The sequence below is a fragment of the Vulpes vulpes genome, chromosome 7 (assembly GCF_048418805.1).
Source record: "Vulpes vulpes isolate BD-2025 chromosome 7, VulVul3, whole genome shotgun sequence".
Taxonomy (NCBI): Eukaryota; Metazoa; Chordata; class Mammalia; order Carnivora; family Canidae; genus Vulpes; species Vulpes vulpes.
The window spans coordinates 110,383,089-110,397,270 of record NC_132786.1 but is presented as its reverse complement, the minus strand read 5'-3'; the positions used below and the strand labels follow the sequence as shown (position 1 = coordinate 110,397,270).

At 34.1% G+C, this 14,182-nt stretch overlaps 1 protein-coding gene across 16 annotated transcripts in view; it reads right to left on the bottom strand.

Moving 5' to 3' along the window:
* Window positions 1-14,182, bottom strand: part of BBS9 (Bardet-Biedl syndrome 9) — a 433,010-nt gene that overhangs the window by 294,961 nt on the left and 123,867 nt on the right. For all 16 annotated transcript variants that reach the window (XR_012002751.1, XR_003238169.2, XR_012002752.1 and 13 more), the window contains 2 exons: window positions 11,577-11,760; window positions 10,797-10,926 (listed from right to left, as the gene is read on the bottom strand). Coding sequence is in view for 13 of the 16 variants with exons in the window: in XM_072764704.1 (XP_072620805.1) it covers window positions 10,797-10,926; window positions 11,577-11,760 (314 nt within the window). In the remaining 3 variants the exon portion in view is untranslated. The remainder of the gene's footprint in view (window positions 1-10,796; window positions 10,927-11,576; window positions 11,761-14,182) is intronic.

The following is a 14,182-nucleotide window of genomic DNA, read 5'->3' as shown; positions in this document are numbered from 1 at the left end:
AAAGTTAGGAAAATGGTCATATTAATGTCAAAACCAAATTTCATAAAAGTATGCAAATTCTTTCCCTGAAATAGAATTCAGCTATAATGAGCACTGCACAAAGTAAGACCAAGCATTAACTGAGAAGGAGGATAGTGGGGTATCTAATTACTAAGACAGTAATATTTTCTGTATAAAATCAAGAGCTCAGCCACCATTCAAGAATCATATCTTTCTAAAAAGGCTGACATTTTATTCTTACATTTTTTTCAAAACAACAGAACACTACACTGCTCAATCGCTTGCTTGAACAGAACTATTTTTGAAAATTAAAAGGTATTTATAACTGGAAAAAAAAACCAACTTCTCCAAAAGGCTCTCTAAATTCGGTACTATTCCAATCCAATTCCTAAACAGATTTTTCCCTGCAACTTAATAATATGATCCTAAGGCTATTCTGAAATATTCAGCTCAATATGGAGCTGAATATGGCAACAGCCTTCAATGCAATCTCTCTAATACCTAAAATCACAACGCAGGGACTGAAAAGACACAGACACAAAAAGCATTAGAAAGTGGGAGAAAAGGGGAAAGAGAGAAAGGAAAACAACCCCATAAAGTGTAAATCCAGAATCTAAAAGAAATTTAGACTAGTAACCAGGTAGATGAAGCCAAAAATTAGTTTTAGCTCATGCGACATCCCAGCTTCACTTCAGAGAGACCACCTGAACAAAGACAGGAAGATGTTTCATTCTTCTTCTCTAATCCATTCCCTTACTCAATCTGATTCAGAAACCCAGATTTTATATAAAACAATAAAACTATGCAGATACATTTTACTAATTAATTCTGACCTATGATGGCAGTAATATATCTTAACCCTACTCATCTAAACCTTTCCCAACTTTACCACTTCCCTTCCCCCCTCTAAACTACCTACCTACATCCATACAGGGGTAACAAATTCTATAAAACAACTGGCCACATAAGGGACAGATATCAGTAGTAGCGCATTATATGGTCAGAGATAGAGTCCAAAATAAACACCACCATAAACATGTTTCAAAATAAGACATAACAACCTGGTACAAATGCATTATGGTAACTGTAGCCTGCCATATACTAACTACACTGGGTGCTCATACCGAAGGTGCAGGAGGTGAGAGGCATGAGAGGGAGAAAAATAGTGCCTCAGTAGACTAAAAAAATCTCCAATAGTACACATTAAAAAGAGCAAAACGAATGCTGGAGAAGCTCAAATCAATGATTAAGAATACAAAACTCACTCTCCAAAAAAACAGGGGGGAAAAATGACACAGAAATGAAAATTATAAAGAAGAAGATAGTATATATAAGGAACAGAAAATAAACAGCCAACCAAAAGATATTATTAGTTTCCCTGAAGAATGAAAACATTTAACAGATCTGAAAGAATAATCAAAGATGAAATATAAGGAAGTTTCCTTCAGCTGCCAAACAAATGGTTTAAACAGATTATATTCACTACCTTCCCAACTAAATCAAGAAAAACAATATTAGACAAATATATGGTGGCAAATATGATATTTACAGAGAAAATGAAAAACATTCTATAAGCAATCAGACATAAAGAACTAGTTACTTATAAAAGAACAAAAATCAAGTTGTCCATAATTCTCCCCAGCAACAATAAACATTAACTGATAAAGAAATGACTTCTAATCAAAAATGGCACAACAAAACTCAAAACTCACCAAAAGCAGCAGAAAGTATGACAATAATAACTACCACCACAACCCAAAAAAGGGCAAGTTGAACAAGTAAATAACTACAATCACAATTAACAAACTTTGAGACACATCTGTACTGCCAAACATTTTAAATTGTGGGCCACAATTAAATAGGGTGCCAAGAACTGACACATGCTCCTCAGACCTCCAGCAGAACAGAGATCAAATCCCAGGCTAACACAAAATGACCTAACGATATAAGTGGGATGCAGGACATGCAACATCAGAAAACCACAGTGGAAATAAAAGATGCATTTATCAATTGGTTCGCTTTGTAAGCAATGAAGATAAAACAAGCAGCAGCCACTACTTTTTAGCACCAAGGGCCTGTGACTGGGTGTGCAGGGGAATTCCTGTTAGACTGACCAATCTCTTAAACCCTGAAAACTGAAGGAATTGGGTCCCCAGAGCAAAGGAAAAAAAAAACACACACACACACACAGTGAGAAGGTGAAAAGTCTCAGTTGGTCTGAGCTCATTAGTCTCCCCCATTATTTCCCACATGATTCTTCAACAAATTTCTATCACCATTTTTAAAGTAGTAATAACTGCAGTAGTAATAACCGTAGTAATAACTGCAATAACAGAAGACCTATGTGTATAAATTTCAAATAAAGTAAAAGAGGGGAAAGAAAGAGATGAAAGAAACATAAGCAAAAGGCAGAAAACATCCACAGCAAAAACTTCCCAAGGAAACAAAAGGAGAAATCAAACAAATAGTAACCATTGTATCAATGAGTTGTCAACATAATTTTTTTTATTTAAAAAAATCAAACAAGGGGTGCCTGGATGGCTCAGTTAGTCAAGCATCTGCCTTCAGTTCAGGTCATGATCCAAGGGTCCTGGAATCAACTCCCACCTCAGGCTCCCTGCTCAGAGGAGAGACTGCTTCTCCCTCTCTCTCTGCCCCTCCCCCCACTTGTGAGCACACTTTCTTTTTAATAAGATAAGGAAAGTGTCCGGCTTACACTTTCTTCTTCCTCTTGTCAAATTCTGTTATTGTTGGTATTGTATTATTCATTTTGTCAACATTTAAAATATTTACATGCATTTTGGTAATCACAATTTTCACAATCCTTTCATCCTATCCATATCTAAACAGACTCAAAGCTTACTGCCAATTTGTTTTTATTTTTCCTAAATTATCTTGATTCACTTCTTGGATAGTTGAATTTAATCATCCTTTTTCCTTTCTTGTTTTTTTTTTTTTTTTTTTTAAAGCTCAAAAGGGGCAGCCTGGGGGGCTCAGCAGTTTAGCACTGCCTTCAGCCCAGGGCGTGATCCTAGAGTTCCGAGATCAAGTCCCACATTGGGCTCCCTGCATGGAGCTTGCTTCTCCCTCTGCCTGTGTCTGTGCCTCTCTCTCTCTGTGTCTCTCATGAATGGATAAATAAAATTAATTTTAAAAAATGTTCAAACAAAACTATAGAGATAAAAGCCACAGTAAATGCAGTAACAAGATAAAATAAAAACAAACTCAAGAGCATGATAGACAAGGGAAAAAAATCACACAAATCAAAATTGAAAGAAAAAATATATACAAATAATTAATGAGGAGATGCCAGATTTGGAAGACAACATAGAGCTAGCATATTTATAACAAGGAGATTAAGAGGGTGTCTGACTTCAGTTCAGGTCATGATTTTGGGATCCTGGGATTGAGCCCTGAGTAGGGCTCTCTGCCCAGCAAGAAGTCTGCTTCTTCCTCTGCCCCTTCCCCTACTCATGCTCATGCTCTCTCTCTCAAATAAAATCTTTAAAAAATGATATTAAGAAAACAAAACTATTGGGTGCTATATGCAACTGATGAATTATTGAATTCTACATCTGAAACTAATGATGTATTGTATGCTGGTTAATTGAATTTAAATAAAAAAAAAAGAAAAGAAAACTAAACTAGTAGAGCAGAACCAATAGTCAAAGCTATAATGGAAGAATATTTTCCTGAAAAAAAAAAAGAATATTTTCCTGAAATGAATAAAAACTTGAATCTATAAATCTCATGTTGTCCCAGAACAAACTGATACAGAATTAATCAATTGTCAATAATGCTGGCTAATTTTACAGTCCTTCAAGGATTTAAAAAATAAGTTAGTTATGAGACAAAAAGTAATTCATCCAATAAGAACTTCTACAAATAAATTTAAGTCAGCCTCAGACCTTCCCACAGCAACTGTCAACACCAAATGGAATGGCCAAATTTCTGAGGGAAGCTAAGATAACCTTCAAGTATAACAGCATAAGCAACTCTTGAAAATGCAGGGGATCCCTGGGTGGCTCAGCAGTTTAGCGCCTGCCCTCAGCCCAAGGTGTGATCTTGGAGTCCCAGGATCGAGTCCCACATCAGGCTCCCTGCATGGAGCCTGCTTCTCCCTCTGCCTGTGTCTCTGCCTCTCTCTCTCTCTCTCTGTGTGTGTGTGTAATAAAATCTTTAAAAAAAAAAAAAAAAAGAAAGAAAGAAAAGAAAAGAAAAGAAAAGAAAAAGAAAATGCAAGAAGACTTAGAGGCTTTCCTCAAGAAAGGAAAAAGGATGATTAAATTCAACTAACCAAGAAGTGAATCAAGGTAATTTAGGAAAAAACAAAAACAAATTGGCAGTAAGCTTTGAGTCCATTTAGATATGGATAGGATGAAAGGATTGTGAAAATTGTGATTACCAAAATGCATGTAAATATTTTAAATGTTGACAAAATGAATAATACAATACCAACAATAACAGAATTTGACAAGAGAAGAAAGTGTAAGCAGGCCACTTTCCTTATCTTCAATAACAGGGACTCAACGGACACTGCCAAACATTATGTAGCTTTAAAAAACTGAAAATATTGTTGTAACAAATGACCAACATAAACTTATTGCTTAAAACAAAAAGTATTGAAAATAATAACCTTTTACCCTTTTTCTATTCTTGTTTATTAGGGTCTTTTAGAAACTAAAATAAACTGCTGTGAACAAACATTTTATGTAAATAAAATTCATTTATTCCTTCCATTTCATCTATTCCTTTTGTCTGTTAGAATATAAAATAAATTTATATTTAAATACATTATTCTGGGGAACCTGGCTGGCTTAGTCAGTATAGCACAGAACTCTTGATCTCAGGGTTGTGAGTTCAAGCCCTACATTGGGCATAGAGCTTACATAAAAAATGAATAAATATTTTAAAACTTTTAAAAACTATTATTCTGCTTTGGAAATTTTATTCTGACTAAATCTGCATCTTTGTAGACAAAAATATCAGCCTCATGTTTAATAGGCACTAACAAATGTTAAATCTAGAATGGTAAGACTGAGATAACTTTAGTGGCAAAGTTAGTTTTGTTTTTTGCTTTCTTACTTGCACTTTTAAATACAGCTTGAGATTTAAATAGTGCAGTTCTAACTTTTTACAGAAAGTACAAGATTAATTTTTTCCACAAAAGTTATTTTTAAAAAAATATAGGAACAACATCAATAAAGTTTGAGGGGAATATGTGACCATACATTTTTATGATAAAATATTAACAACCCATACCATTTCTGCAAACATTAAATTAGCCTATTAAGAGATGAGGCAAATCAGTTAAGTTAAAAATTATAATTTGTGATATAAAAAGATTCACAAAAAATAAAACAAAATAAAAAGATTCACAACATTTAACAGATATCGAAAAATAACAAAAATTAGCATGGGTCTGGATAAAAAGTGAATACAAATTTTGAAACATTCTCCAAAAAAAGTATTAGAATAGTTTAACAATAATAATTTGTAACTAAAACCTTGTTACTGTAGCAAAGAACAAACAGTAACAAAGGATGTGTGGGTGTGTGCAGTGATATGTGTGAGAACAAGTTGAGTGTATACCCATGTCTGTATGTGGAGGTGGTACAGGGAGAGGGAAAACCGAAAAGGAAAAAGAAACAGTATATTAAACCCTTTGCCTACAATGGGGAGAAAGATTCATTTGATAAAAATCAAACGATTATGGCAAAAGTGAAAAGTAAACACTAAAAGAAATAAAGAAAAGAGATATCTATGTGTACGTACCATCCAATACATGGGAGATCTAAGTACAGAAAATCCCCAACTCACATAGAGAGGGAAAGCAAAGGAAATACTATTAAAAGTACAGAATATCAGGCAGCCCAGTTGGCTCAGTGGCTCACGCCGCCTTCAGCCCAGGGCATGATCCTGAAGACCCAGGATCAAGTCCCACATGGGGCTCCCTGCAGGGATCCTGCTTCTCCCTCTGCCTGTGTCTCTGCCTCTTTCTCTCTTTCTCTCTCTCTCTCTCTCTCTGTCTCTCATGAATAAATGAATAAAATCTTAAAAAAAAAAAAGGACAGAATATCATAGCGGATGAAAAATGACCAAATATATGGATTGTAACAATTGTAAAAAGTCGAGTAAAGGGAAATGATCTTCAAAATGGGTTGAAAAATTCAAATTGTTTACAAGAGATACATCCAAAATAACATTGCAGATTAAAGAACACAGAGACAACAGCATACCATTAATAGCAAACTGTATTCAAAGCAAATAAGACAAAAAGCAAAGAAATATTAAATGAGAACATAAAAAGGTCATTTTATATTGATAAATTTTTTAAACTTAGCAAAAGAATAAAATATCATAAACATACAGTGACTATATAGAACCAAACTATATTAACCAAAATGCTTATTCAACAAAAAAATGACAGAAAAAATATAGCAATAAAAGACTAACAGTCCACTCCTGAGCTACAACAGATTAATAGGAGAAAATATCAAAAAGAATGCAGAAGTTCTAAAATCATGATTTAGGTTTGACCTTAATTCTTGGAATATCTACAAATTTTATGTGTACTATTAAGCCACAAAGGAAATCCTTAAAAAATACAACATAGCAAAAAGTGTACATTTAGGTTCACGTTCCCTTTCTACAAAGCACACAAAAAGAGAAATGACAAAAAGCACAAGTTGAACTTAAAAAAAAAAATATATCACTCTGAAATATGAAAACTCCAATAAATTTGTCTTCAATAATGACTTTCCATCGATGACTTTCAATTGTTCCATATTTTAAAAAAGGTATTTCAACTGAAAGCTCTAAGATTTTAGAGCCATTCCTCCCCCTGACATGCACAAATCACAATGATTTTTATATATCTACCAAGCATATACCATGTAATCAGCTTTCTGGCTGATTATTCAGTGTGATATGCAAAAGTAGAAAGGATCTCTAACATTAAAGGAGAGTATGATTGAGTTGAGGAGTCAGAAAAATTCAACAGCAATCACCAACATAATATAAATACAGAAATTCAGAGAAAAAGGAAACCAGAGCAGAGAGGTAAGGCTTATTTATGTGACTTGAGTTAGGACTGAGATAAAAGAAATTGGAAAATCCAGAGAAGAAACAGGGAAACCATTCTGGTCAAGAACACTACATTGATGAAGTTAAAGAATAAAATGGTTAAATATTGACAATTACAATAAGTTACTAAAGGTAAAGTAGATACAGCCTAGGAAGAAAAACACTGAAGTACCAGACCAAATTGTTTATCCTTAAAAAAAAAAAAACAAGCTGCAATAAGATTTTAAAGCACAACGGCTGTGGTTGCCAGCTAAAGTTTGGAAAGGTCCTCATCCCTTTGAACATCCATTCAAATAGACTCCCACTTTGAGGTATATTTCATATCTCTAGAGAGAATAACATTACCGATAAATGATGATTTTTATTTGCCATTTGAAAAACTAACCACAGCAGAGGTAAGATACTGGCCAGGCTTCCACAGCTACTTTGTATAATGAGAAGAAAACAGTAATAGCTGAGAATTTAAAGAATATCACATTCATGCTCTTCCTATTCTTAAATTATGAACTATATACTTATTTCACACTCCCATAGTCCAACCCACAAAACTTAAAATAATTAAAAGTACTCTCTCTAATCAAGAATGCTGTTTACCCTGAACAGAAAGAAGGAAACACAGATTTAAAATTGGTTTATAATAAACAAGGTAGAGGACTTGGACTGCCAAGTAAATGGGAGTGGGAGGAAATAAAGCATCTTAGTTTCTGAGCAAAATGCTGTTTTTAAGTATAATTGCATCAACTTGATCCAAATGCAGTATTTTTTATTCACTGAAAAGAAACACATTAAAATAGCAGTGATTTCCTCTACAAATAAACACATTCAGCCAAGGAAGCTTCCACCAAAATAACTTAACTCTAAAGGTAATAAAAAGCGGAAGCAAAATTATTTCACTGCTTCTAATTTCAAATTATAACTTCTAAATATAAATATACTATACCTAAATCAGTAATAATCTTTTTTTTTTTTTTTTTTAGTTCATGAGAGACCAGAAAGAGAGGCAGAGACACTGGCAGAGGGAGAAGCAGGTTCCCTTTGCGGGACTCAATCCCAGGACCCTAGGATCATGACCTGAGCCAAAGGCAGACATTCAACCACTGACTCACCCAAGTGCCCCCAGTAATAATCACTTTTAAAATTCTAATAAAAATTACAATGAAATTATTTCAGTCTAACATTATACTTTTATATGCTAATATACGTAAAAAAGAAAAATATTCCATGAGTAATTAAGTTATTGCTATATATTAACTGTGGAAATCATTAATAGCAATATTCACATCTAATTGTTTATAATTATGACCTTAAAGAAGCTATGAGAAGAAATAGGAAGTTTCATTCACAAATACCTTAAGTTTAGAGGTGACAGACTACTTCTGAATACAAGTATCTTGATGCATACTACATGGAAATTTGTTTTCTTACCCCTAATAATTTCACTTATTTCTGGATCCTTACTTTATAAGATGCATCTGGACTGAAATCATAAATTAACCATAAAAAAAAAATTAAAAAATAAAAATAAAAAAATTAATTAATTAACCATAAATATCTGCTCAGAAACTTTATCTTTAAGCTTCTCTGAGTATAGTGATTCTTGAAATACATATGTCCCATGTAAATAATATATGTGCAAAATAAGTATTTTGACTAAATTGTCTCAATAAGGTCTTGCTACCCATGACTCTCCTCTGCCCCACATACATACAAAAACCACAATGACCTTTTAGTACTTAAACCTGAGGGGCATTGGCCATCAAGCCAAGATGGGCTGAACACCCACCAGTGTGGATCTGTCTTTTTGCACTTTGTCACTTGGGAGGCCAAAGAGAACAGCTCTTAGATAGATATATGGACTACTTCAAGAATTCCTTTCCCAGAAGAGAAATACTTGACACTGCCCTGCTGGCAAGATGTTTTTCCTGTTCTAAATCCTTCTAAGTAAATCTGGTTTAAAATGTCTGGTGTCTAAGTGTTTGGTTGAACTTAAAAAGACAATCTTGGTAGATGTGGTGGTAAAAGCCAATCCCAATTTTAAATTTTTCATCGGATACAAAATAACTATAATTTGTTAAGTGCTTAGCAATTATATGATCATATTTTCTCATAAAACATTAAAAAGCAACTTCTTTTTAAAATATTCAATGTCTTCAAAACAGGGTTTCCATTTTTCTAATATTCAAGCTTTAGATTAATCATTAATGCAAATATGAATACCTTTCATTGAGCTTCAACAATATTACATATCCAATCTCTTAATTTGGGGAAATTAGTCAGATACTACAAGTGCCATTGAAGAATTCTACATATGGTTTTTAAATTTCAATAAAATGATCTAAATAAGCAGAACTGACTAGATCTAGGGAATCTATAAAGCTTTATAGGAAGTCGTGTTTCTAGAGGCATCTGACTAGCTCAGCCAATGGAGCATGTGACTCCTGGTCTGAGGATTGTGAGTTCAAGCCCCATGTTGTATGCTGCAATTACTTAAAAATAAATTCTCTTTAAAAAAAAAGAAAGAAAGAAAATTGTGTTTTTACATTTTAACTGGGATTTTCAATTCCTAAACATAATCTGAGATGCTAAAGGTTTGCAGGATCTTGCCTTCTATACTGACGACCTAGAAAAAATACTAGGTATGACTCATTTCTCTTATTTTTGATAAATTTTATAAATTTAAGGTATGGAATTTATCTTCAATTTAAATCCAAATTATCCTTATGTAAAATCTAAACTGTTTTAAATACATAATCATTAGCAATTCTGCACTACATGATATAAAGTTTAACAAGTTTTGATGTGTAATATTCTCAGTCTAACAACGAGTGATCTCTAAACGGGACCCATCAAATGCTCGAAGAAATCCTTTCCTATTTTAAAGAAAATAATCTGGGATCCCTGGGTGGCGCAGCGGTTTAGCGCCTGCCTTTGGCCCAGGGCGCAATCCTGGAGACCCGGGATCGAATCCCACGTCGGGCTCCCGGTGCATGGAGCCTGCTTCTCCCTCTGCCTATGTCTCTGCCTCTCTCTCTCTCTCTCTCTCTCACTGTGTGCCTATCATAAATAATTAATTAATTAATTAAAAAAAATAAAGAAAATAATCTATCAGGTAAGCCATTTTCTTTAAATCTTTTGTTTTTATTTTTAAATCTTTCATTGACAAAGGATATCTTACTAGAAATAGTAAATGAAAATAACTAAGGGGATTAGGAGTGCACTTGTCATGATGAGCACTGGGTGATGTATGGAATTATTGAATCAATACACTATACACCTGGGGATCCCTGGGTGGCTCGGCGGTTTAGCGCCTGCCTTTGGCCCAGGGCATGATCCCAGAGTCCCAGGATCGAATCCCGCGTTGGGCTCCCTGCATGGAGCCTGCTTCTCCCTCTGCCTGTCTCTCTGCCTCTCTCTCTCTATCATGAATAAATAAATAAAATATTTTTTAAAAGTACACTATACACCTAAAACTAATATAACACTGTATGTTAACTATCTAAGAATTAAAATAAGATAAAAATGATTGATGAAGCCTAAGTAAGGTTTTTTTAATGTCCTTTTCCAATAAAAGTTATATTTTAAATTACTTCCATTGTTGACATTCATACTACAATGTCACTTGTCATTCCTAGTAAAATCACTTGCAAATGTTTCATAAAACTTCTACAGAATTCCTAGACTAAGATCCTAAAAAAAGTTAAATCACTTACTGTAAACAGCCCACTCTTACTGCTACAGGAATGTGGGGAAGCTGAGTGGCCCACTTCAGTGTCACATCCTGATAAATATGCAACATGTTATTATGGTTTCCAATCAAAGTATTCATTGTTCCTTCAGAAACTGTATGTTGAATATAGAAAAGAGAATAAGAATAAAACAGTTATTTGCAACATTACATTATATCATTTTTAGGGGATTTATGATACAAATTAATTCTAATGTCTTGATATAAAAGCATAAAGTAATAAAATAGTATTTTTCAACTTCAAGTACCAATACAAAAAATTTTTTTAAATAATTTTACAGACTTGGGAAATAAGTAGATAGTAGCCAACATTTTTGCATTTTATCTAGAAATCATTAACTTCATTAATATTTAACACAATTAGCTAATGATTTTTACTGGGCACTTGAGATGGAGAAGTCATTCTATTAGACATTACTATGCTCCATTCTATTTATAAAAGAATCTGGTGTTTCTTTTGCAAACATCTTGAATTGCCACATTTTAGAAAGCATAAATGTATGTATACCTGAGGCCAATTCTCCAAAACATTCTTCCGTGCAAAGTAAAATGACTGACAAAACCAAATGTGGGCTTTATATCAAACTTCTATTCAAACTTTAAAAGTTAAAATTTCCATTACATGCTCCATATAAAAATATTTTCCTAGATGTTTAAAATATATGTGTGTGAATTTGGCTTTTCCTAATGTATATAACATAGCCTTGACATATGGAAAAGATAAAAGAAAAATCCTTCTACACACCTGAGCAATAAGGGAGAAAACAACTTGGGCTACAATCAAGTTTCTTCATGAATCGAATCTGTCCATTATCCTTAAGGCAAAAAAAGTTTCTTTCACCAAGAACAAAAACAGAAGATGCTGACTGATTGAAAGAGACAATACATATATCAAGGGCTTGCTCTCCAATATTTAGAGTCCAATCCACCTACAAAGGAAAACCTACAATCAATTTAGTTGCTAAAAACAAAGTATTTCAGTCACTTTCATATCAATACAATTAAGAAATTGCTTTACAACAAAACAGACATAAAGGCCGGTTAGTATTCATTCTCTTTTTTTGTGTGTGTGATGACCATATTTCTGTTATTTTCTACACTCTAGTAGGTTTTGTCCCATCTTTTACCAGATGATATAAACTCTTCAGTGGTTCAAAAATACTCATAAATTTGGGGAATGAGTCAGGAAAAAAGAATACCCATATAAATTTAACCAAGGAGATATGACTTGTCCAATAAAAACTATAAAACATCAATAAAGAAATTGAAAAACACTAAGAAATGGAAAGATATGCCATGTACATTAATTAGAAGAATTACTATAATTAAAATGACCATACTACCCAAAGCAATCTACAGATTCAAATCCCTATCAGAATTCCAATGGGATTTCTCAAAGAATATTTTAAAAATCCTAAAATTCACATAGAACCACAACAGACTCCAAATAGTCAAAGCAATCTTGAGCAAAAAGAACAAAGCTGGAGGCATAAAGCTACATGATTTTTTTTAAAAGATTTTATTTACTTATTTGAGAGACAAAGAGATATCACAAAAGAGAGCACGAACAAGGATGAGAGGGAGAAGCAAGCTCCCTGCAAGCAGGGAGCCCAACACGGGCTCGATCCCAGGACCCTGAGATCATAACATGAGCCAAAGGCAGATGCTTAACTGACTGAGCCACCCAGGTGCCCCGAATTACATGATTTTTAAAATACACTACAAAGCTATATTTGGCAAAAACAGTATAGTGCTGGCATTAAACAAAACAAACAAGCAAACATCTAGACTAATAAAACAGAAAAGAGCCCAGAAATAAATGCATTTATAGTCAACTGATCTTCAACAAAGGTATCAATAACATACAATAGACAGTCTCTTTAGTAAACGGTGATGGGAAAACTTGACATCCACATGCAGAGGAATGAAACTGGACCCCTGTCTCACACCATATCAAAAAATCAACTCAAAATGGATTAAAGACTTAAGCATAAGACGTGAATATGTAAAATTATTAGGAAAAAACATAAGGAAAAGCTTTTTGTCATTGGTTTGGGCGATGATTTTTTGGATATGACCTCAATACCACAGGCAACAAAAGTAAAAATAGACAAAAGGGACTGCACCAAACTAAAAAAACTCCTGGACAGCAAAGGAAACAATTAACAGAGTAAAGAGACAACCTATGGAATGGGAGAAATTATTTGCAAACCATCTATCTAATAAGGGGTTAATACTCAAAAATACATAAGGAACTAAACAACTCAATAGCAAGAAAACAAATATTTAAATATAAGCAAAAGACTTGAACAATATTTCTCAAAAGAAGATAACAAATGGCCAAGTATATGAAAAAAATGCTCAACATCACTAAATAATTAGAGAATGCGAATCAAAACCACAATAAGATATCATTTAACACTTGTTACAATGGCTATTATTAAAAAGACAAGAGATGGGGATCCCTGGGTGGCGCAGCGGTTTGGCGCCTGCCTTTGGCCCAGGGCGCGATCCTGGAGACCCGGGATCGGATCCCACGTCGGGCTCCCGGTGCATGGAGCCTGCTTCTCCCTCTGCCTGTGTCTCTGGCTCTGTCTCTGCCTGTGTCTCTGGCTCTGTCTCTCCTTCTATCTCTCAAGAATAAATAAATAAAATCTTAAAAAAAAAAAAAAAAGACGAGATAACAAGTGATGGGACGCCTGGGTGGCTCAGCAGGTGAGTGTCTGCCTTTAGCTCAGGGCGTGATCCTGGGGTCTGGGGATGGAGTCCCACATCGGGCTCCCTGCAAGAAGCCTGCTTCACCCTCTGCCTATGTTACTGCTTTCTCAATCTCTCTCTCTCTCTCTCTCTTATGAATAAATAAATAAAATCGTTAAAAAAAAAAGAAGAGATAACAAATGTTGGCAAGGATGTAGAGAAAGGGAAGTCTTGTGCACTGTTGGTGTGAATGCAAATTGATACAGACACTATAGAAAATAGTAGGAGAGTTTCTCAAAAAATTAAAAATAGAATGACCATATGACCCAGCAATCCTACTCTGGGCATATATTCAAAGGAAATGAAAACAAGGTATCAAAGAGAAATCGACATTCCTATTTTCACTGCAGCATTATTTGCAACAGCCAAGATATGGAATCAACCAAAATGTCCACTGATGGATAAATTAATAAAGAAACTGTGTAAGATATGATATATAATGTATATACTATATAATGTGTATAAAACAATGGAATGTTACTCAGCCTTTAAAAAGATGGAAATCCTGCCATTTGTGACAACACAGGTGAACTTGGAGGGCATTACACTAAGTTAAATAAGCCAGGCACAGAAAAACAAGTACTGTATGATCTC